Genomic DNA, 23,712 nt, shown 5'->3' with positions numbered 1-23,712 from the left:
CCCTGTGGAAGCTCATAACTGAACAATGTTTTCTACACTTCATACCTGTAAAATCTTGAATATTGACATCTGGATATCCATTGGTCTTCCTTTGACACCACAGCAACAAGGCATCCTTCGCTGACTTCTTTTCACTGCTCTCATTCTCCTCATCAACATCAATCTCAATTTCTTGTATTTGAAATCGAAGAATAATGGTCCATATGAGTCCAAGTATTAGTCTTGGATTTCCATCAACAATGTCCTCAGCCCCTATGCTCTCTAGTCTCACCTGCAACACAATAAATCCACAATTGAATTAATTTCACAAAAATAATATCGATCATACCGTCTCTCTATATCATTCTCATTGTGATTATCCTTATCTGATCCGCGATGGAGAAAAAGTGATGAGTCGGCAAAGGCCTTGAGATGCTAATAATAAGACAGTGAGTAATTCAATCTACGTGGGGATACGTTTACCGTAACGAAGGGTGTAGAGCAAAAGGAAATAAGGGAAAGGCAAAAGAAAAAACATCAACGAGAAGAAGAGTGAAAAATCGTTTTTCTTAATCTATGTCAATAATATTATTCCTTGAAGAATTCCGAATATTTTATTCCTCAAAATGTCAAGAAATCACGGTGAAGTACCCCAGAGCGATAGTTGTACTCAACACGCTATACATAAACAATTTTATCTGGTTACCCAGTGCGGTGTTTGCGAGCGTAAGGCGTACCGCAGTTGCAGCGATGTTTGGAATGCCGTTTGATCGCTTATAATGCGCCGTTCATCAAGGCCATTTGGGAAAAATGAAAATTAACGCTTCTAGAATAATCTAAAAAAATATGCAAGTAGGGGATTTACGAGAAGACGCATCGACTTTTGGATGTTATGAAATCATTTATCCCCATGTTTGTCTGTCAATGTAGGTTAATGATGCTCATTAGAATGGATGATAACTTGTAATGCCACAAATATGATAAGTGGATATTTGAATGATAAGCTAATGACATTCTTTGAAATACAATCGGCGAAACTGTGAATTAGCTGGTAGTTTCTGTGTCAATTAAAACAGTGGATTACCGATCATTAAGCATTTAGAGACTCAGTGATATTTTTGTGAGAGCGATCTCGACCTGGAAGAGGTTTATGAGCATACTCTGGGAAAGGTTGGCTTATTTTACAGATCATTTCTCTTCGTTGTTTCCTCAGAAGTCGTATGCTAGTCCAGAAGGAGAATTCACATGTTGGTATAAGTGTCCAGAAAAAGTGGAAAAATTAAAAGGTCGATCGTCAATTCTTCATGATTGATTGCTTGATGCTAATCTAAGGACGATTAAAGCTTACACATGCCATTTCCTCGGTAACAGGTACTTATAAGTCATTGGAAAATGTGAGACTGAGTATTAGACTTGGTAGTCATGTCATAACGGAAAGTTTTCATTGAAATCAGTGCATTCATTGAATTAGAAAAACCCATAAAATCTCCATTAACCATATTATGAATTCCCTGGACAAATGTATCGCCGACTAGACGGTAAGAAATGCTGACAGAACATTTCCAACATTGCTCACAACCAATACACTTGTCATGTTGAATACATAATTCTACTTTTAAAATGACTCAGTAACAATCCGTTACTTGGAGTCTAATTCTGTATTTTTTGTATTTCCTTGGTATTATCAAACCAACACCCATTCCTATCTCAACTGCATAGGATCACGTTGAGAAAGGCACTCCAAGTCTTTCGTGTCATGAATTGAGAGTAAGTCCATCCTGGCAATATAGCGGTACTTGTCGTCAATGAATTGCATACCAGATATTGCATCATTAGCCTAATGTTAAAACATTAAAACATCAATTATGAATTTGCCCTCTGGTAATAAAATTTCATACCATAAAAATGAAAAGATCATCGACTTGACATTTAAAAAAAAAATAGTCCTTTATCTCACTCAAGAATTATTCATTACCTCATAATATTAGGATTGTGATTACATAACAGTTCTTTAGTACAGGTTCACTTCAACTCTTCGATCTCTCGGTCGTTTGGTTTATATGGGAATCGCATTCTTGGTGGAATTAGCACGAGTGCATACCGTTCTCGAGTACTCCTACGTGGGTTATACACGTTCACCCGGTTATTGGTATATACATTTTGAACGCCTCCGGTTTTCCACTCGAAGAGTCATCGAACCGCGTACTCTCAGCCTTCGACGTCAGGCCAACAACTAAATAATTTGGTAGTATTATTGTTCGAGTGGTGAATCGACTAAACACTGAATGGATTTTTTCATTTTTTTAAATAATGTACTGTTTTTGAAAAGTGAAAGAGAGCTAGTTACATTTCTCATGGATAATTCAGCAACAGCAGTACAATATTGGTTTAATTTCAATAAAATTTGTCGAATAAGAGATGATTGGAATTTTATTATTTAGATATCTGCATCTGTGCATAAACGAAGATTAAAATGAAAGGAGATTATCCTCATAACAGGTAACACTTAATGAGAAATATGTGTAAGAGAATGGTTATAATTTTCTGAGAAGTGTATCAAGAGGAAAAACTCATGCAGTAAGAAAAAAAAACTTTTGTTAAGGAATTTTGTTTTTATCCAACAGACGAGGACAATTTCGTAATGACGGAGAAAGGATTTTTTAATTCCAAATTATTTCCATGACTCTAGAACATTTTAAGACAAAAACAACACAAATTAATTTGCCAGTTAATTTTCTTCATGAATTATTTTTATCTTTCGCATGGGCATAAGATTTCTGAGTGTTAGGAAACTGTTGATAGTTTTTTTTCTTATGTGAAATAATTTTCAAATAACGAATCTCTGGAGAGGAGTTAAGCCACCACATACAGCAAACACTTGTCTCCTCAGCGTGAGGAAGTCATTGATGTTACGGTATGTTAGGCATTCTTATGGAGAAAGGGTAATGGCAGCATTGTTAATAGATTCGAAAAACTCGTCCTGATTTTCCATTTCATGCATTATTTCACACACCTGACGCACGATACTGGTTTAATGATGATAAAAATTTATGAAGTTGAAATCGAAGTCCTTCAAGAGTTGTATGGTAACTAATGACTTATCAACATATGTATATATACACACATATATTTCTCGTTGCATTGCAATGTGTGCCAAGATACTTTCAACGTATCTTGAAGGGAAAAACCACAGAGGAATTGGCCATTATAAATATTCTGTTGAGAAAGAGAAAATGAAAAGGGAATATCACAGCTACGTAACGTCTATTTCATTCACTTCAGAATGAAGATATGTACTGCAGCCGCAATAATAAACTGACTTGTACATTTATACAATCACAGCATGGTTTGATACTGTTTGTGAATAATAGTGCAATGTATATGTAGTGAGGGTGGGATTCCTATGGCAACTTTCCTGCATTCTTGAGAGGTTAATAGAATAATGCAATTCCACTGAGAACGAGGGACAGTATATCTGTGGAGATATTCAATTGTTTTCCTTTCAAGCATTAACTGTTAAACATCTTGTCAGAAATTACATTACATGACTTTTTGTTTTCTTACAATTTCAACTAATAAAGCCATTGCAATCTATGTAATCTAGATAATTTTGTACTGCTTTCGAAATGGACGATTACAGCGAACGATTACTTTAACAAAATCGAGGTGAAGGTATTTATTGAGTATTTTTTATGGGGGTCATTGGAAACAAAATGATTAAGTCTCCAGAAACAAATGAGAAATTGTTGTTGTGCGACCTACAGTGTAGTTATTTTAATGATAAATTAGTAATATTTTTCCCGTGATTTGCGACACTTTTTAAAATACTACCGGAGGCCTCCGATTTATGCTCCTTCTCTTTTAGTGATAATAAATAAGACTGGTTTTGTTCAACTCCCCGAAGCATGTAAACAGAATTATATAATTATGAATTACCGCTGGGATTGTTGCTTCATTGATCAATCGTAATTTGCTTCGGTATTTCCTTCAATACTTCTTGAAGAAAAAAAGTGACTTAGGTCCCAGTTGTAAATTTTGATTTGAAAAAATATGTTTGAGTGAAATCTGCCATATAAAATCCTGAAAATCAGTTGAATTTTCACTGATCCATGAAAATTGTTTTTAATTGCAATAAGTCCGTTTTTATAACTGAATGTTTAAAACTTTTCTCTCGGATTAAGTACCGGTTTCTCATTCTCATTACATAAAACCCCTTTTAGAACTGTGAATTTCTTACCAACAATAACTTGGTTCTGAAAACTAGAAATTGTTTTTGTCTACGTCAGTACGGATTTCCATTGAATTCCAATATCATTGATTGTACATAATAATAGCTTCGTGGCATGATACTAAATACGGGGTAAAATTTTCCAGGGATTCTTTGCGACAAAAAATTCAAATGTTCCATGTGGTTGTTCTTGTAAACAATTCATCGTTCCAGCAACAGCAGAGTTAACAATAATTTCATGATAATATTCAGCATCAGTTTCTAATAACTGTCATCGTAATTTGTCGCTTGTGTTTTCAGGTACCAAAAATTTGAATTTCAATTTAGCTTCGACTGAGAACTAACGAACAGAATGAATGAATCGTGTTCATTTTATTAACAGAATGATGGATTATTTGTCAGATGCTGTCAACAAGTGGGGTACAACGAGGCCGACATTCCACGAGATATCGTGAATGGTGGATAGAGTACAAGGTTGAAGCCACGGGGAAAAACGGTTAAGATGGTACTCTCGCGATGTTGTGCATGATTCCTGCCCTCGTACATGGCAGAAAGTAGATACTCCGTTAGGACCAGTTTAGTGCAAACAGCCTCTCGCATTATTTTACGAGCTAGGGCATGAAGCTTATCTCTCTGTTCAGCTCACGTGTCTCCTCAGCGTAAGCGATTTGCCGCGGAAATTATTTTATTTTTCCTCTTCATGAGGCCCACACCTTTCACGCCTCTTTCGTAGTCCCTCAATTCAGACGAGAACATTGAGAATTTTTGTTTTTTTCTTATTCCATCGTAAATAAGTATCTTTTGTTCAGGTCATAAGGACACAAGATTGAATAAAGAAATTTTAGTATGCCAATCTACATTTTATCTATGTTTTATTTCAACAGTAAATTTTATATTCTTGTTGATGGAATATTTTCCCAGGGTAAAAAATGATTTTAAAACCGTTCTGAAGGTTATACTTTAGTCATCAAACGTCATACCTTTCATTTAAAACCCCTGTAACCCTCAGTGTCCGGATATTTATATAAATTGCGTTATTTTTAGTTCATTAAACGATACATATTATCGGGCCTGCGTTGATCAATCGAAATTTTTTAACATATTTGTACTGACAATAACCAACCAATAAATGTGTCATATGGACGTCGTCATTTCCGTTCCATGTATGCACATCAAAGGAAGTTAATTCTACATTTTTTTTTGTGTATTCATTCAACACTTTCAGTGTAAATAGAGATAAGTGAATACTTGCGTCATGTCAAGATGTGAAAAAGACGATGTTTTTTTTGGGGGCATTAAATCATACTTTTGAGGAAGAACAATGCTTCCAGGAATTCCATTGTTCCGTTTTTGGATGGATGAGAAAAAGTCATTACGACATAATTCACCGCATGCTATATTACGTTCAAATGTTATCATGTGTTGCCTATGAATAATACGACCTACCGTTCACTGTTTTGTGGTAAAATAATAATTTAGAAAATCTTCTTTAATTTTTTTTTCGAAGTTTCATCATTTTACATAAATTGACCGACATGTTTCTACTAAAAAACAGAAAGAAATTAACTAAGTAGTTATCGCAGTTCCGGAAGCGAATTGGTAATTGCCATTTTTTTCGCAACAAATTTTTAAAAAACTATAAAACTCGCTCCCAGAGCTGGCGATTTCGAAAACAGTATAATCTCTTCTCCTCTTAAATGAGATTGTAAAGTCGGGATGGATGTTCGAACAATAAAAGACTTTCAAGACCCCGATGTAATGTAAATTAAATGTATTATGAAATGAACCAGAGGCACTGGATCTTCTGCCACCGACAATGAGCTCTTTTATGCATCTGATGCATCATCATGAGTAGCAGAAATTTGTGGTGTCTAGTGTCATGAAGAAATCCTCGTGTGTAATAATGACTTCACGGGAAAATATGGAACTAATTAAAATCATTCGGTGTTAGGATTCAATTTACTAGTGAAGTAATTGAAGAGTAGATTAGTCCAACACGCATTTCTCTATCATCTTAAGAATATTCCTGAGAGGAATAAATCCAGACACCATAAACAACAAAAACTGTTCTTACAATTTTTCCTAATTTTAATATACCGCTTAATGTACGTAGCAATCTAGCAATGCTCATCTAATATATTTCAGGTAGGTAGATAGGCTGCAATAGAATTCGATTTAACTCATTGTATTTACGATCGACATTCCATTGATGATAGATAAGAGCTGATAAATCTTATCGTATTTACGCCATTGAAATGGAAAAAAAAAATTCTCACTACTTCTTATAATTTTAATCTAGATTACTTGGCAGTGGATAAGCATTTAATCAATCCACATGCAGTACTAGAAATAATGCAATGCACTTCTCGTTAAACAACAAATAAAAATAAGAATAAACTCGCGCAGACATGGGTGAACCCCCCCCCTCATTCATTAAATACACTGATGTAAAACATTAATTTTATTAAACTGCTTGTGTCTGGAAATACTTATTATATAATTGAACCAAGTGGGAAGTATTCATTTTTCAATGCAGTTACTTGGCTCAAATGAATTTGTTATCACTCGAATTATAATTCACGTGTTAAAACGTTTACGTTTTTCAGACTCTCTTTTACTTTTTTATAATGCACCTGCTTGTGAAAATTGTCTTAGAAGTGCCCACGTTAAGTCTGACCACTCTATCAAGGTCCCTTATATGTTCCCTTTTATGAACACAAAATGTTACTTCGCAATGGCCAGAGAAGAATCACGAGAAAAAGTAACTACTCATTTTACGTTCATTGACACCGATCAACGTTTCATTTCCGTTGTCTTGGAGACGCTCTTACATTCACTGTGCTCTTGCCATCGACAGTTGTCGGTTCTGTCATATATGGTTATACGAGTCTGCAACTGAGTTCCTGGTATATCGCTTATTTGTTGTAAAACGATGTGTGCAATGTCCACGGAGAAAATTATTTAGTGAATTTCAACAAGCTGTTGAAACCCATGAATTACCAACGAATTACTGAATTTCGCCTACTACACAGAGAGAAATCTTCAATAAAAATTAATTATCTTTTCCGAAATCGGTGGGAAAAATGTTGAATTCTGCAATTTTTACTGAATGATTTTCTTGCAGTTAAAATATATGACCAACTAAATATACCTATCAGGGAAAATTACACCAAAAATTGAGAGATTAAAAAAAAGTGCTGAATTAACAAAAAATTCGTTAAATGCAAACCCCATAGAATTATTCACTTTTAAGACTCATCAGGAATATTTTTATTAGGTGACGCTGACAACATACTGGAACTGACGCAGTCATTTACGTTTTTTATGAACGCTTATTAATTTGTAATGGCTTTCAGTCGTCCCATTGTATTTCTCTTGACATATCCCGATTATTGTATTTGTCGTTTGCTTAACGATATTTGTCATTATCCAATCAATTTATCCCTCAACTAATCGTTTTGTTTGCATCTATCTATTTTAGTTGATATAATTCTCTTGATGACCGACTTGATAATAAATTAGAAGTTCCGGAATCTTTCAAGTACACGACGATCCCCATCCTCAATGAATAATTATTCCCCGGATTGATTTATAATTTGCATTCATTATTCAAAAGAGCTCTTACGTCAGTCTTATATATAGACGAATGATTCACGATTATACATCAAACAAAAAGTCCATCACTCGAAAATATTTTTCCTCCACGATCCATAACATGGGAATACCAAGTGCGACGTAAACTTTCTCAAACCGCAATTACATGAATTAATTTCACCGCAGCTGTAACGCAATTAATAATTGCATTGTCGCTGACTCCGTGAGATTCCTTTTTAAATTAGTACACAATTGTTTGTGTACAGACTGGAATGTTTTATCATCGCGTAATACTTCTCATTTTCAATAATCCTCTTTACGACATATCGGCGAGAAATTTCGACCGAAAATTTTGACCCATCAACGTCAATCTCATCATCTCTCGAATCCTCGAACACCCACTTCGCAACATATTTCTTGAACTGGCCTCAGACTCACGGTCTAGCGAGTTTTGCACGGTCACTGACCTTACCGCTGCACCAGTTCCATCGGTGCTTTTATCCCCGTATGTATATATATATATTTTTTTCTTTTCCTTGCATTTCTTTTCATCTCGCCCATATTAACAGGCATCCGCACCTCGCCCACCTTGCTCGCTGGGCACCCATGACAGCTACGTAGAATTTATGGAGTATCGAAGATAAAGAGAATACAAAAAATGTCATTATAATAATACCCTGGAGTAAGTCTTCAACTTGTACACTATATGATCCTTCCAATGTTCCAAGAAGCGTCAACATGCTTTCTTAATTACAACGGGAATTAATACCACGAAACAAACCAAAAATTGGGGACATTGACGTGCCCAAGACATTTTACAATCACTATTTACAATTTAAAACTGATGCAATGACCGAGTAATTACACAGGGAATTTAAAGAGACTGAGAATTGTTCATAATTGCACAGGTCAATTTTGTTACTTTAGGGTTGATAAGAATGCTCATATCATTTATGACGGCAAATGTATAATTGCGGTATTCAAGTATGTTTCCGTATACTTGTGACGTAACGACCTTCAACACGACAGTTATACACAATTTCAATGTTGTTCACCTCGATAATTTCAGTTTGAATCGCTAATAAGGGAAAAGCGAGAGCCATTTTGATGATGTGTACCGTTAAGATCTTCACGGCGAAGCTTTACGAGAGTGAGTAAGATGAAAACAGTAAAAAAAAAATTAAATATAATGGAGGATGGAGATATTGGTTATTCACTTAGGGAAGATCCAAGTGGTGAAGAAGAGTCGTGTGTTATTTAGCATTGAATGAATTTATTTTGTTGTTCCACCTATTAAATCGATAAGGACTTTAACGAATATAGAATCATGTGACAGTCGTAGTCGTGAAGGAAGCGTTTTGATTGATTGAGCGATGTTACTTCACTGATATAACGTTCCAATTTGAATTTCAGATTTAATTTTTTCAAGTATTTAAGGATCACTAAGTAATTCGGTTATTTTTTCCCCTTGAAATGGTGTTCTTTTTCTGCAATTGAACAACAAAACTATTATATTAACCCCATTTTACCTTAAGCGACTTTTTAAATAAATTATTCAAAATCGTAGAGAACTTATTTATATTAATTTCCCTAGAAATAGACTGAGGATTCGCTTGGATTATCTTTCGAACGTTATCTATATAGCGTATAGTATATTATAATCGATCGATAGAGAAGTTCCAATTAAACTGCAAAAGGCACGTGGATATACCTGATAAACATTACCCTCTTTGATGCATAAAATGTTCGTAAGACATTTAAATTTTGATACTGTCTCGAATGTTTTATTGACTAATTACTCACTCGACTATTGACTAATTCAATGGTTGATTATTTGACAGGATAACGATATTCAGATTCCGATAAATAACGTCGTATTTTCGGGATAATTGTAAATCCAAATGATGATTTTGAGGCTGACTCCCCATACAGCAAAAATATTGGAAATCACTCGGTGATTATCAATGGAATTTCAGGATAATTTTCCACATTTTTGTGGTCAATGCTCTGCCTACTCGGACTGATGATTCTGTTGAACGTTCACGCTTGAGCTAACATTGTTCCTTCATCCAACTCCCAAGAACCGCATAGTATTATTTCCCCCTCCTGATATTCGCAAGACTCTATGAGCATTGCATGGTGTGCATTATGTATAATAATGTAAAACTCATTATGTCATAAGCCATGAAGCATAGAGGCCATTCATGATGGGTTTACACATCAGGGGCTTCAGCTTACTGTCTATCCTACTCTAAAAAGACTATACACTGAAAGTCGACAACTATCGATATATCGCAACTCTGTCACAAGTATTCCCCATCGATTCCCCGTCATCCAACGTCAATAATTAATTTCAATCAAGGATTCACTTAATTTTATGTGTTCAATTTAAATGCTACAATTATCGTGGATTATAGCACGCGTTTTATGGTATCGAAAGACTACAGTCAACGATCAAATGGAGAACTAGGCACCAACACGGACCTTTGTCTCCGAGAAGTCAACGTTATTCTATTCTCTGGACTGGGAGTATGTCAACCTCGTGTGTGTGAGAAAAAAAAAATATAAATACCAATGATTATTTTTTCCTCTCATTCTTACCTTTGTGTGCAGGAACGCCAGGGACTTGTTCACGTTCTCGATCTTGTGTACTCGCATACGTCCATTGTTCGGCTTTGCCAGTCTTTCACCGGATATGATTTCCAGGAGTTTCAGTAGTTTCTTGCCGTCTGCTAAATCTGTGAACAGGTCCTCCACTTCCATTCGTGCCTGAAAATGGTATCGGAAATAATGAATTCTTTGAGTATACGAGAGGTCAATAATAGGACGACAAAAGGGATAGGTAATAATCAGCCTCGACCGTCCAAGAAATTAGAAAAAAAAAACAAAATATGAGTAGTATCGTTTTCAGATAAATTTTCGCTAATAAAACTACAAAATCAAATGTACAAAATTCTTTCGAAAATACATTCCACAATGAATTTTGGTTTGTTTATTTTATTAAGATGTGGAATTGACTGAGTGAAATAATGGGAAGATAAAGGACGGGAATATGGACCCCCATATGGAGCTATCGATGGACGTGGTACACCGAGCGTAGTCCAACATTTCCACGATTTTTATGGAAAGGAGATCTTATAAATATGTATTCCTATTGATTTTCAACAATATATTGAGATTTTCAGGCGAAAGATAACATGGATTTAGGGAAATTGATGGATATTTAGTGGACATTCGGGAGTTGGGGGGATTATCATCAAGTATTCGGAATAGTGATGATATTCTTTTATCCGCAGGTTGAAGATGATATTAATGAATATTCAAATGAGATGACACTATTATACGTATATGAGCATGCTAAACATGCCATTTAAAAATGTGAAAAAACTGAAAACGATAAACTATGTTTGAGAAATAAATGAATTATAGATATGACCAATTTCAAATTGGAAAACATGGTCATAAGCTGATAAATTTTTGACAGTAATTTTAGTGTTTGTCTGACTAATTGCAGATACTAATCACTCCACTCATACAGTTGTCCCCAGAAGACGTGTTTCAATGTCACGTGAATAATTTGAAAAATATCAGTAGACTCCATCAGTAATGGAAAAAAATCGATCAATCCGATAAATGAAATCAGTATTAACAAAATTTTCAAATGTACACTTACACTTATCGAATAATTTAATAACCAAGTAGTACAGCGAAGTTATTTTTATCTATCGTTCAGTTTTTGATGAATACCTCAAAATTTAGGAAAGATAGGAAAATTTTGGTCAGAACCTTTTTTGTAGAGTGAATTGTGTACTGAAATAAATGTTCTTACAAAAATTCCGCTATCTCTCTTAGATTTCGAGACATGACTCAAAAACTAGATTCAGAGATAAATCAACTTATCTCCTTTCATCACTTCGCTACTCAAGTACTTTAAAATTGGAAAATTCCGGGCTCAGGGAAATTGGATCAGGATTCCAGAACAATGACTGTACTTATATTTCATGTCCTCTCTCTCCCTAAAAATTCCACACAAAATACCTTAACTTCAATAACTAACACATACCTTGAGTAAAAATGAGTTGATCCATTTTGTAAACGTCTTTTTCTGAATATGCAGACGCTCCTCCTGCAGGGCCTTTATCCTCCCCTGCTCAAACTTGAGCACATCCTCCCTCTGAGTCATTCTCTTTTGTATTTGAGTGCCACCTCGGTATCTGTTGATCCGCGACGGTGTATAATCGTCCACCAGGATGTTATTAGTTCGTTGGGGTAGGGCGCGTTGTCCAGCGCCGGGCTCATACTGTGCCCCTGTGAAAATAAACATTCAATATTTTTAAACTTCCTGAAATAAATCTAAAAACCACACCCACTTCCTGCCCTTTCGTCTCACACATCACGAAAATAAATGAAAAGTGAAACTTTAAATAAACGATTTCACTTGTAGCTTGTTTATTACCACGAGTTTTGCTTCGTACAAGACCCAAGAACCGAATTTTCTCTCTGATCAAAATCTTTTGCAGTCACTAAGTATTCATTTAGACAAATAACATGGACGAGTCCTCCTTGACCCTTATCTTTATCAACAAAGTCACAATTTGTTAACACAAACCTCTTCAAGTTTGTAATTCAGAAAAATACTGACCGTAAGGTCAATACGGATTAAAATTTATGATTTGGAAACTTGATGTTTAAATATGGATATCTTTGAACGTATCCTACTAGAAATTATACTTCAAATATCAACAAATGATTCTGTAATCTGAAGATCTATAAGTTAAACAGACAGGATTATCTTCAAGATTTTATGCCTGAAACATAAACAGCTCGAGTGGTAACGAAGAACAGGCTGTAAACAACTGGTGGGTTCGAGTAAATTGAGTGCTTTTCACTAGTTACGAATGTACGCAAAATTCAATAATCAACAATAAAATGATTTTTTTTTTTAATTAAAAACCTCATTATCCTTAGACGTCTGCTGTGACGGGACGAGTTTCATGGATCTCGATGAATTCGCATAAAATTATACCCAGTAAATGGTAGACAGGTCAGTTTTAAAACAATATGACAGAAATGGAAGATCCGACATCCAGAACGATAGGGATAGACGGTTAAGGACAATTTTAGATCCGTCAGAAAATTAAAACACCTAATCATATCAACAGCGGTCTCTGTATCTCGGAAAAGTATATGAATTGTTGAAAATAATTATTTGAAATTCAAATATAGATCAAATAGAGAAAAAGTTGGATGCACATCAGCCCAATAGATAAACCATAATTTCTTTTTACCATTATTCCAACAATTGCAACTTTTTTTATGTTTAAAACGGAGAATGATCGTTTTAATTAAGCAAAGCAACACATGCAATTTCAAATTCCACTCGTGTTCAAATGCGTTGATAATAAACTACAAAGATAATGACCATCATTGGATTATAACATTAAACAATATGGTAGAAAGTCCTGTCAGGAAATAAATTAGTGTAGAAAAGTAAAACTGGAAATTCTAATAAAATCGTATCGAATTGGTTCGGTTAATTTGAACCTCAACCTTTTTTCCCGGCCATTCCATTTTCCATGAATTTTAAGTGGAAATATCCCATCAACATGAAAGTAAAACGATAAGAGCGTGAATTAAAAGGTAATCCCTTGAATTTCCATAATTTTATTTCACGAGATAACTGATTGAGGATGAGTTGCAAGTGTATGTTTCATAGTGCGAGCTCACACGCGTAAATTGTCCAAGCGTGACGAGTACCGGTCGTCTGTTACGCCCATGTATCCCATTTATATACATACATAACACCGTTGTACTTTGTCGTGTTGAGGAAGAAAAACCCCACGACCGGTGTCGCCACATCGAGTTACAATTGACCGATATGAACGAAGACGAAACACGGCCAGAAGAACGTGTTGCTAATTGCAGAGGTGTCAAGACTGCCAGCCGTACAAAGTTCTATATTATACTATTTTAATATTTGTTCGATAAATCAGGTTGATGACATCCTGATTTCGATGTTATTAGTCTCCGTAATTTATTGCATTGAAATATCTCACGAATCGCTCGATAATTTTTCAAACTTTGAGATTTTTTATACGAAAACGTCGACTAAAATTTTAATACATTTTTTTTCATTGATCTTCATTGATTTTTCAGGATTTAAATCAAAAATATTGAACTTAACCTTCAGTTATCAGAATGAGTTTGAAATAATCAAATTTTTATTGGAAAACCGCTGATAGTTTGTAATGCAAAATTCAATCCCTGGAATTTCTGAGGAGAATGAGAAAGTCTTCGAATACTGTCATGGAAAATTCAATTCAAACTCACAACATCATTCAAATAATATTGTGATTGAAATTTCAAGAAATTCCTAACAGTCCAAGTGATGACCAACATTTATCAACTGATATTTCAGATATGTTCTATCAACATTTCAAATTCCACAAAGGTTGTCGCATACAACACGTCATTATCATGGGATTTAGTGCAATCAATTGTCACCGTCTGGATTGTGAAATCAATAACCCACTATCACTTTTTTTTGCACTCTGACTGGTTTGATAATACTTGAAAATTGGGTGACGTGCGTGTAGGGGAGATAAAGCCAGAACATTGAATCACCACAATTCTCCCAAACACACAAAAATGAATAAACGTAGAAATTTGAAACGCTGCCTGTGGGGCCCAAATACCTGAACAAGACAAAATATTCCAGTTTCATGTCATCCATAACAATGTGAAACGGCTTATTACAATTACTGGGCAATTATACGACCCTAACAATTACCTGAAAATTTAATTTTTCATTTCTCTTTTTCATTTTACAATCGATACTTTGCGTAGAAAATATAAATACCAGTGGAAAGGCCTTCGGGCGGTGGCCAGTCGCAAGTTTCTTCTGACCAATACCGTTAAAAATCAAAATAAATACCTGAATAACGATCTAACTTAACATCTTATACACAACTGTACTTTGAAATTTCTTCATTGACTGACTCACTTGAAGAAGATGGAACTCCACTCATTACCGAAACCATCACCGACTCATACTCAACGAAACGATAACTCATTGTAAATAAATTTCAAGTACGTAATTAACGAATATTTCAGTCACTAATATGATTCAGCTTCAAACCAACATTATCCTCGCAAAAAATACCCTCACACAGATATATATCTCACAGTGTAACACGTCCGAACATCCATGAGTAACTGATGATTGCGGTTTGTTAGCCAGAGACCACTAACACGTCTCTTATCACGCACAACAAGTGTGCGTGTTGATAGTGTCTGCATTAGGGAGTGTTGTTGGAACATTCAGGTGATATACATTAGTGTAAAGAAAAATCGAGAATTTATGAAGATCACATAGTGGAAACAAATTAATAAAAAAATAACTGAAAACCCAGTCAACCAGTGAAAAAGAAAATAACATTCCCAACAAATTTACGTGAAATTGATCGTAACAACGGACAACATTTGCATGTATCATCCGACTGAACACCAACAATTTTTCCAATCGATTTTATAACGGTCGACTGACTTGAAATAGCAGAAGTGTGACGAACCACGCATACTAGAATAGGTAAAGTATTGGATAAGTTGTGAGTTCCGAGTTAACTCAAGGAAACAGAAAAAATTTTACTTGGAAATGAAAATAATGTGCGAGATGTGAATTTTTATTATTATCAGGGGTAAAAACGTTGGTATTGTTCAGTTGTAGACCTCGGATTACCATTATTGTTCTGTCCAGGATGTTTCCACTGGGCAGAGCCCGGAAATACGCTGGTCGAATCACGACCATTCCAGTTTTTCACTGAGAGAGATGTGCGAATAAATTGAATGAGGTGACATGCTACGAGTGAAATTTGAGATGTCATTTTATCCCTCGTATCAAAGCCTCAATGCTGGCTGCATAAAATCACATATTTGAATTGAGTTATTATGTGTCTATTTTTTACCGTGCGGTGATAAAGCAAACAGAAGTGATAAAACTTAAAACGGGTGAAGTCATGCTGTATTTTTATGTTGGTTCATGATGGGAATCGCTTCCCATGAAACCTCTTATCGACTAAAAATGTAGGAAAATTTGATTTTTATTATCGCTGACGTGACAGCTGAGTGTGCACAGGTATTTGTCCACCAATGGAGTTTAGTTTGGATGGGATTTTATCATCGAGCATGAAAATCACACCTTTTACGGCAATAGATAATATATATGTGTGAATTTAACTCGGAGTTCTCTACAAACATCAGGACGTTTGTGACACTTTTGAAATAATCAATTCATTGCAAAAATGAAATAAATCACTTGACTGAATTCGTAGATATTGTCAAATTCTATTTAAAGAAGTACATCACATAAATGAATATCGGTAAAGTCGAAATCTAATTCATTTTGTCAATCAAAAAATGAAATTCTGCGCGTAATGCGGTCTCGTAAAACTTCGGAGGCGACAGATGTGATTTTCTCTCAACTAGTTTATTTAAATGGAACTTTTGTTTGGCATAAGCCCACGAAAAAAATATGAACAAAGTAAATATTTATGACGCGTGAAAAAAAATTTTCTATTCAAATGGCGTCATAAATTTTTGAATTGTGGAAGAATTCTATCGCTAGAAATGTTTGAGAAACTAGACGAGCACTCCATTCAGATTAGAATAGGTGTTTGTTATATTAGGAAAACGTAGAAAGTCCCAAGTAGATGCATACATAATTATTTAATTATGTATTGCAATTATATATTACACAGCCAGATATTTGTTAAGAATATCATTGAACCGGTCGATGCGAAGCAACTGGCTCGCACATGCTTACTTCATGAGAACATATATATTTATATATTTGGAATATCTAGAAAATCAATAACAAAGTTTGGAAAGTTATTTATAATTTATTCCTTATAATTTAAAATAGGAGTAGAACCGGCCTAAACCCTCGTATATAAATAAAATTAATCAGCGAAAATTGTGGAATAATCGACGCAATTCGCATTGGGGAATCGTCTTTCCGCAATTTCCTGGAAATGTGTCTTGAAACATATGACACAATACCGCTTCTCTATGTACAAATCACTCAAGAAGACCATTGGAAGACCATAACTGATATAAACTACATCTGGAAGATATGACCACCGACCAACGACCAATTCAATCTCCACAGATAATCAGAAAATAAAACATGTCAAGTATAATAAAGAAGATATTTTTCAATATAAAGTGAGGAGCCATACAAATTGATCAAGTCATCATGACTTGCATTATAATTCAATTGAGAACACTCCGATTATTCATGTTCACCTCTTTTCTATTTCACGTAAATCCACACCTATAGCTGTCACAGGCAGTCATAGCTCTGAATAGCGTCAATGCGCTCACCAAGTCTCATCGCATCAATGAACTTCGATCAATTGACGCTCCCTAAGTCGCAATTTTTTTTTATCAGGTTCCACAAAGCCAACGGTACTGCTTTATACACCGAGTATTGATAAAATAAAAATAATTCCATTCAGATTAGAACTTCAACATCATCAAGGACTATATCCTTCCACATAAACCCCACGTTTGCTTCGTGATCTTCATAATTTCCTGAACAATTGTTCCCCAACACCTTCACCCAACCGGTGAGACCACTCGACTTATGCGAATTACAATTGAATCTAATGTACTAATGTAATTTTGCACTTCCTTTTCAATGAGACTAGAAACAAAGCAACAGCTCGTTTCTCAATAGAATTCAGATGATGCAATTTTTTTTGTATCTCTGAAATGATCTCACTTCCGTTCACGATTCCAAGGAGCTATTACATTGACTTTTTCTTGAAATAAAACAGAGGATGACAAAATCAAAGAATTTCTAACTGATGAGCCATCTCCTTGGCACGAATACACCTGTCCCAATTATAAGAGCAGCCGTACATCGATTCGTATGAATACAGAACTGAGAGGCTTCGTCAAGTTCAACCGAACGAAGTCTCATTTGCATGAAATTCCAAATTAAAACAGGAAGAAAAAATTAAACGTTGAGGGAAAAAAGAATCTTCAAAGAATGTACATATCGTTATTTAGATACGCGTCAGTTTTTAAATGCTCGATTCGTTTAATCATTCGTGGACACTGTAGCTTTCATTTATTATTATTATTATTACCCCTATATATTTTGGTCCTGCGTGAATAGGTAATAAGATCGAATGATTGGACTCCACTGCAAGTATATTTCGTGTGATAAACCCCTTCACTTCCCCGACATTAGTTCGTCGTTAAAATTTTATTTTATCCTGACATCAGTGACAGTCTTATCCACCGGGTAATTAGTTCAGGAAAATTAAAAATTAAAAAAAAAAATACACAGAACCCTCAGAGATATTTTATCTGTAAAAATTGTCAATCGATTAAAATTCGTATCCAAATGTAATTTTTAATACTGATCAGAATTTTAATCCTGTATTGGACCCCTTTCCACTTTATATTTTGTCCAAATGTTGCTGTTAACAATGAGAATTGGAAGGTTTGACGTTCCTCTTACCGATGAACATTTGGATATCGGTAAATGGAAGGCATTATAAAAATTTCAGTGAATAATATATTAACGTTTCGATAATCTGATGATTCAATCAAAATGGTTAATATAAACCTTGAGATTAAAAAGAAAACAAACTAAACACGAGGATCTGATGAAATAATGTATTCAGGAATTTCGGGTGAATGGCCTGGATCAAGAATGAAATTGGTTCTAATAATGCGTTCGTGATATTCGGCTCAATTACATATGCAGAGATATGACACATTCCATCCATCGTGTCGGGTAGAATGCGAGAGGGTTCTCAGACTGGATTATGAGACAATTCATGATTACATTGGAGAACGTTAACCCGTAAGTGGTCTTGGCTCATCGCTGAAGAGAAATCCTGGTCCCTTGGAGACCTTTTTTTGGCGTAACGTCTTCAATATTGAAAAAATAAATAATAATGTTTATCACAAAAATTGAATGAATTAAGTAAAAATGGAATGCTACTCTTTAGGATCCACTCCTCTAGAAGCAACGATGGAGGGTATCAAATTGTTGGATCAAAAGACAAAATCGAAAAACAACAAGGAGTTCCTCATTGTGAAATAACATCGAATTGAGGGATAACGTGTTGCATGAAATTTCATCAAGAGGGCACATGCATTGTACTAATCTCCTGGTAATAAGAGTATTTTTGCGAAGAATGAGTCTGCAGTTTCTTCTTTCAGCGAATCACAAATTTGTATTGTCTCATTCGTCGTTACGAGTGCAGAAATAGGACATCAAAGAACTAGATAAAAACATATTAAATAGAAAGAATGATGAATAATTCATTATATCCACCAGAGAAAATTTCTCATAAATTTATGTTTTGCTGGTAGCTACGAATAATAAACCACAAGTTTATGTCATGTTTTGTAGAAAATTAAAAAGTAGAACAGTGCCAAGTGGCAGATGCAAAAGAGACACAATGCTCAGGTTGACTGGCATTGCCCAGTTTTTCAAAGGTTCATTACCAATTATGCATTTAGACTACAGTTACAAGTTCAAACCAATTTACAAAAGCAACTGTAATTTCTAGCGAAAATGAAATTGTAGTAAAAAATAAATAAATACGATACTGTTCATTAGCGAGTCACCGTGTGAAAGCCAAGCCAAGTTTCTAAAACTTGACATTCTACGCCACCGGGACGAAACGATCAATGCATATACGTCTACGTGTGTACTTTCGAATTTGTCGGGATTGCATTTTTCACAAAAAAAAAGTAAATAAATAAATAAAACTGTCGCAAGTGAACCCCATATTGGCATTAAAGAAATCATTTACGAAAACAAAATTCGATAATTCTTTCCATCGTAAAGTATGAAGATATGATTAATGATAAATTCAAAAAATAGGCAAATACGAGTGTAAAATAACGCTACGGTAGTGGTTTTATGAAATGGAGGTGAAAGTAGCTATACTGAGGTCTTAGACACGATCGTGTATGAAAGATTCTCGTCGATGAGTGCACTGTACTTTTGTTCCAGCATGACACTAACTATGAATTTGCAATGAATTCTAAGAATTTTAATTCAATGAAATGAATGAATAAATAAAATGGATAAATATTGCCGAAAGTACACCCTAAATTCTAACGTTTTTAGATCAGGAAACCAATACGTCGAGTTACTGGTGAAATTGTGTATTATACTAATGATTGATTTCACTGAGATTCTCACTTTGTGGAAAGATGTAAAACTTCACAACTGGTGATTGTTAAATGGTTAAAAATTACAGTTGAATTGTTCGTCAGCGACGTTGAACTTTGGTTCCCAATTTGCCCAATCTCATCAATTTCCTACTTGTCAGTACTTTTACCGCATTCCATCCCCTACCCATATAACATCATCAGCCAAACGAATTTCCATCGGCAGAGAAAACCAGAAAAAAATTATCGCCAGTAAATGAAGCGTTTCTCATCACGACATATCAGATACTCCAATCAATCATGATAATGATGTTTCATTAAACGATCCTAATGAGTACCTCTGTGACAGAACTCACTGAGCATTATCACAAATACTCGTGTTATCATCGCAACCTCTTTCTTGTTCCTCGTTCAATGTCCACACACCGTCCTCCGTAACTGTCAACAAGCTAAATTGAGAAGAGAGGAAAAAAAAATGATGAAAAAAATGGTAGGTCGTTGGAGTGTCTAAAGGCCGATAGAAAGTATGGTGGTAAACGAGGAAGAAAACGACACCGACCAAGTGAATTCTAAAGTGCACGCTCACTACTGACAATTTACCATTCCAAGCAGGTAGAAAAATCAGCTATTCGTACGACCATAATTTCCATGGTTTTTGGGGGCACAACTGTACAAGAGTACAGTACTACACGATTCGAAAATTACTCTGAAAAATTCAAAAGAAAAAGTTTGAATTTTTTAACGATGACAAAGTTTGTTCCAGTTGTGAAAAGGAATTTCAAGTTGAATATTCTCGAAATAGTTATTCAAAGTGAAACGTCATTTGTCGATATGTTCCTAACAGTTGTTGTCAGTTAGACAATTCAACTTTGATCTGCAATTAGATCTTGCGAAGTGAGGAGTTGAGGATGAAAAAGGAAAGACTCAAATCCGATAATTCGTTGGATCGGAGGAGGATGATCTCTGAGAGTTGGCCTCATCAGGTCAAGGGGTCGATGCCGGGGTGTAAGAGTGTGAAGGAAACTCCCAAATTAGGGGTTCGAAGGAAAAACCGAGGAAACACCTGCTTAGAGACTTTAGTTCCTGGGGGAAGTACTGAGGGGTATATTATAAGGATTTGGTGAAATAAATCGATCTGTTGGGATTTTAGAAATGAAAATTTGTGAGATGCAATGAGACGTTCTGGACTAATGGGGAATATTCCAACAGCTGATATATCTACCAAACGAAATATTTACAATAGCCAATATACAACAAAAGTCTTAGCATTCAAATAGACTTGACCAATGTCCTCAAATCCCACAACTCACAACACGAATATCTTCTTCATGTTGTTACAAGTCTTTCTGAGAGGTAATCTGTCCGTTGTTTGCATACTGTGAATTCCAAAGAAGGAAATCTCAATGGCAGTTATGAGACTATTGAGAATGCATTTGTCCCAGAAAAAAAAAACTTGTCCAGAAATCTGTGTCGAAGCTCAACCTCCAAACCATGTGGGCGAGATCGATGTAACGAAAATAAAAAAGAAACGGCATGTAATCTGTCCAACGCGACAATTTTTCGAAAGAATCTGCTTCACAAAAACGTATTCAATGGGCGTGCAAGTCACAGAGGTCAGACATCACGCTGAGGCATCTTTTAATTATTATCTCTTTCATTCACTTTGATACATGCAAAAGCAAGGCCATTTTTTCCGCTACTTCCACTCAATCCCCGTCTCTAAAACCTGAGTCATAAATCGAATTAATCCGTCTGTGTGTTCATGATTTCAAGAAAAAAAAAAGAGATGATAAGACATCATCAGCGATGAGAAGCGCAATTCACATAGCGTTTAACTCATCAAATTTATCAACGCAATTAATTACCGCAAACTAACCTCCCAAATTTTCGAAAATCCGACCAAAAAGACGGCAAACTCATTCCAGAAGAATTCAAATGTTCTACCAGCCGGTACCTCAGTGAACAAAATATTTCAGAATGTATCAATTTTGCGCGGGTGTTTCCACGAAAAAGGGCAGGAAGGGCGCCATGTGGTTCTCGAGTAAACGACGCCGTCCTCTTAAGCCCAACCGGGGGAAGAAAAAAAAACTGAAAAAAAAAAGAAGAAAAAGCGACACACAAAAAAATTCGTCCGGCAATCAACAGAGGGAAAAGAGACGCAGAGAGTCACGGGATCCCAGGACTCTCGTACCCGTTAAGCTATCCTTCCTTTCCCCTTCCTTCTTTTCATTCTCAGAGACCAGGAGAGGCTGCCAACCGAGAGAGCGTTATACCGCTTGGGTTTAAAGTAGGGAGGTGCCCACGGTGCCTCGAGAGCGGTCCAGCAACTCCGTAACGAAAACTTCTCCTTCGTATTCGTACACATTCACAAATACAATCGAAATATCCACTCACACAGTACCAAAAACATGATTCCTTGCATTGTACGCTCCGTTGTATTTATACGGATTACGAACACATGCGTATTGAACTGAAGTGGAGAAAAAAAAAACATCAGAGGGACAGGGGGGGGGGAGAGGAGAGATTTACTCTGGGAGAGAGTGAGAGGGATAAAAATGAGGGCCACACATCGGTGATCAGCAGAGCCCAGTTCGTATCAAATGAAAAAAAAAATTTTATATCTGCCGCATGACAATTTTTTATTGGTCAAGTCAAGTTGAATATCAAGTCAACTGAATGTTTCCTGGGAAAAAATTGTTTACATGCTTTTTTTTTATGATAGTGACGTTAAGGATGTCCTGAATATTTCTTGGTGATATATTTAAACGTTTTATGAAAAGCGGTTATTTTCATGCTACCGAGGGGTGGAATTTGGGCTTGCCAACGACTTTTTCAGAATTTTTTTTTCATGCACTCTGGCATCTCAATCGTTAAATTTACAAATGCCTTTGGCCCAAGGGTTATCGAGTGCTCCAAGTTTTATTTGATCATTGACCGGAATTGTCCGGATATCCAGACAATTATGGTGATGGTTTATTTACGGTGGGAAAATGTAAATTGTTTCGGAAGGAGCTGGAATTTCAATGAACGCATTTACCGGTTGATAATCGGTGGATGTAAACTGTATAATCCCACGTGGTGTGTTATTCGCAATTACGTACGGAATATTCTCGATGAAATGAGTATTATTATCGTACGATTAATGTGTTCCTGATAATTTGGGGATTCCAGTAAGTCAATTCATACGCCAATGGATAATTCAATGTTTACTCGTCCTTGAAATGCAAACGCAGTTGATACATACCTTCCTCAGTTCGTTGAATTTATCCAAAAAATGGTGAATTTGTCGTTGCGTGTGGCGTGAAAAAAAAATTCCTGAATCTGGACAATCACACAATCAACAAAATCCAAGAATAAGTAACAGTTACTGTAGTCGAGGTGATTCGGGATCGAATGCTCGATGAATTGTTTACAATTCTGTCGTTCAATTATATGTATACAATTTTTTTCACCAAAAACTTTGCACTTGAAATGTGAACTTGAAGGAAATAACGAGCACCATTACACATGCCGGGGGTGCGGTGAGGTTTTCACGTTAACTACGTTCGCGAATAACTAAAAGTTGTCGGCGCGGGGGCCCTGCCCGGGGCTTAGCGGCATCGGGACTTGGCCGGTCGAGACCGCTCTTCGACATCGTTCCATTCCACTGATCCCCTCTCCCCACCTTTCCACTGTCCGGTCATTCCTACTTGTTTCCCGCCCGCCATATC

At 35.7% G+C, this 23,712-nt stretch overlaps 1 protein-coding gene across 6 annotated transcripts in view; it reads right to left on the bottom strand.

The window, feature by feature from the left end:
* Positions 1-23,629, bottom strand: part of LOC135172548 (spectrin beta chain, non-erythrocytic 5) — a 40,082-nt gene extending 16,453 nt beyond the window's left edge. For 5 of the 6 annotated variants that reach the window (XM_064138632.1, XM_064138633.1, XM_064138634.1 and 2 more), the window contains exons 1-4: positions 14,805-14,962; positions 11,865-12,109; positions 10,403-10,570; positions 46-271 (exon numbers count right to left, since the gene is read on the bottom strand). In XM_064138632.1, coding sequence (XP_063994702.1) covers positions 46-271; positions 10,403-10,570; positions 11,865-12,109; positions 14,805-14,874 — 709 coding nt within the window. In that variant the 5' untranslated portion in view covers positions 14,875-14,962. Of the gene's footprint in view, positions 1-45; positions 272-10,402; positions 10,571-11,864; positions 12,110-14,804; positions 14,963-23,246 lie in introns of those variants that run through there. The other variant, XM_064138637.1, reaches the window with a different exon arrangement.
* Positions 23,630-23,712: the final 83 nt, after the last annotated feature.

Source organism: Diachasmimorpha longicaudata, chromosome 2 (genome assembly GCF_034640455.1).
Source record: "Diachasmimorpha longicaudata isolate KC_UGA_2023 chromosome 2, iyDiaLong2, whole genome shotgun sequence".
Taxonomy (NCBI): Eukaryota; Metazoa; Arthropoda; class Insecta; order Hymenoptera; family Braconidae; genus Diachasmimorpha; species Diachasmimorpha longicaudata.
This window is presented reverse-complemented; position numbering and strand designations above follow the sequence as displayed.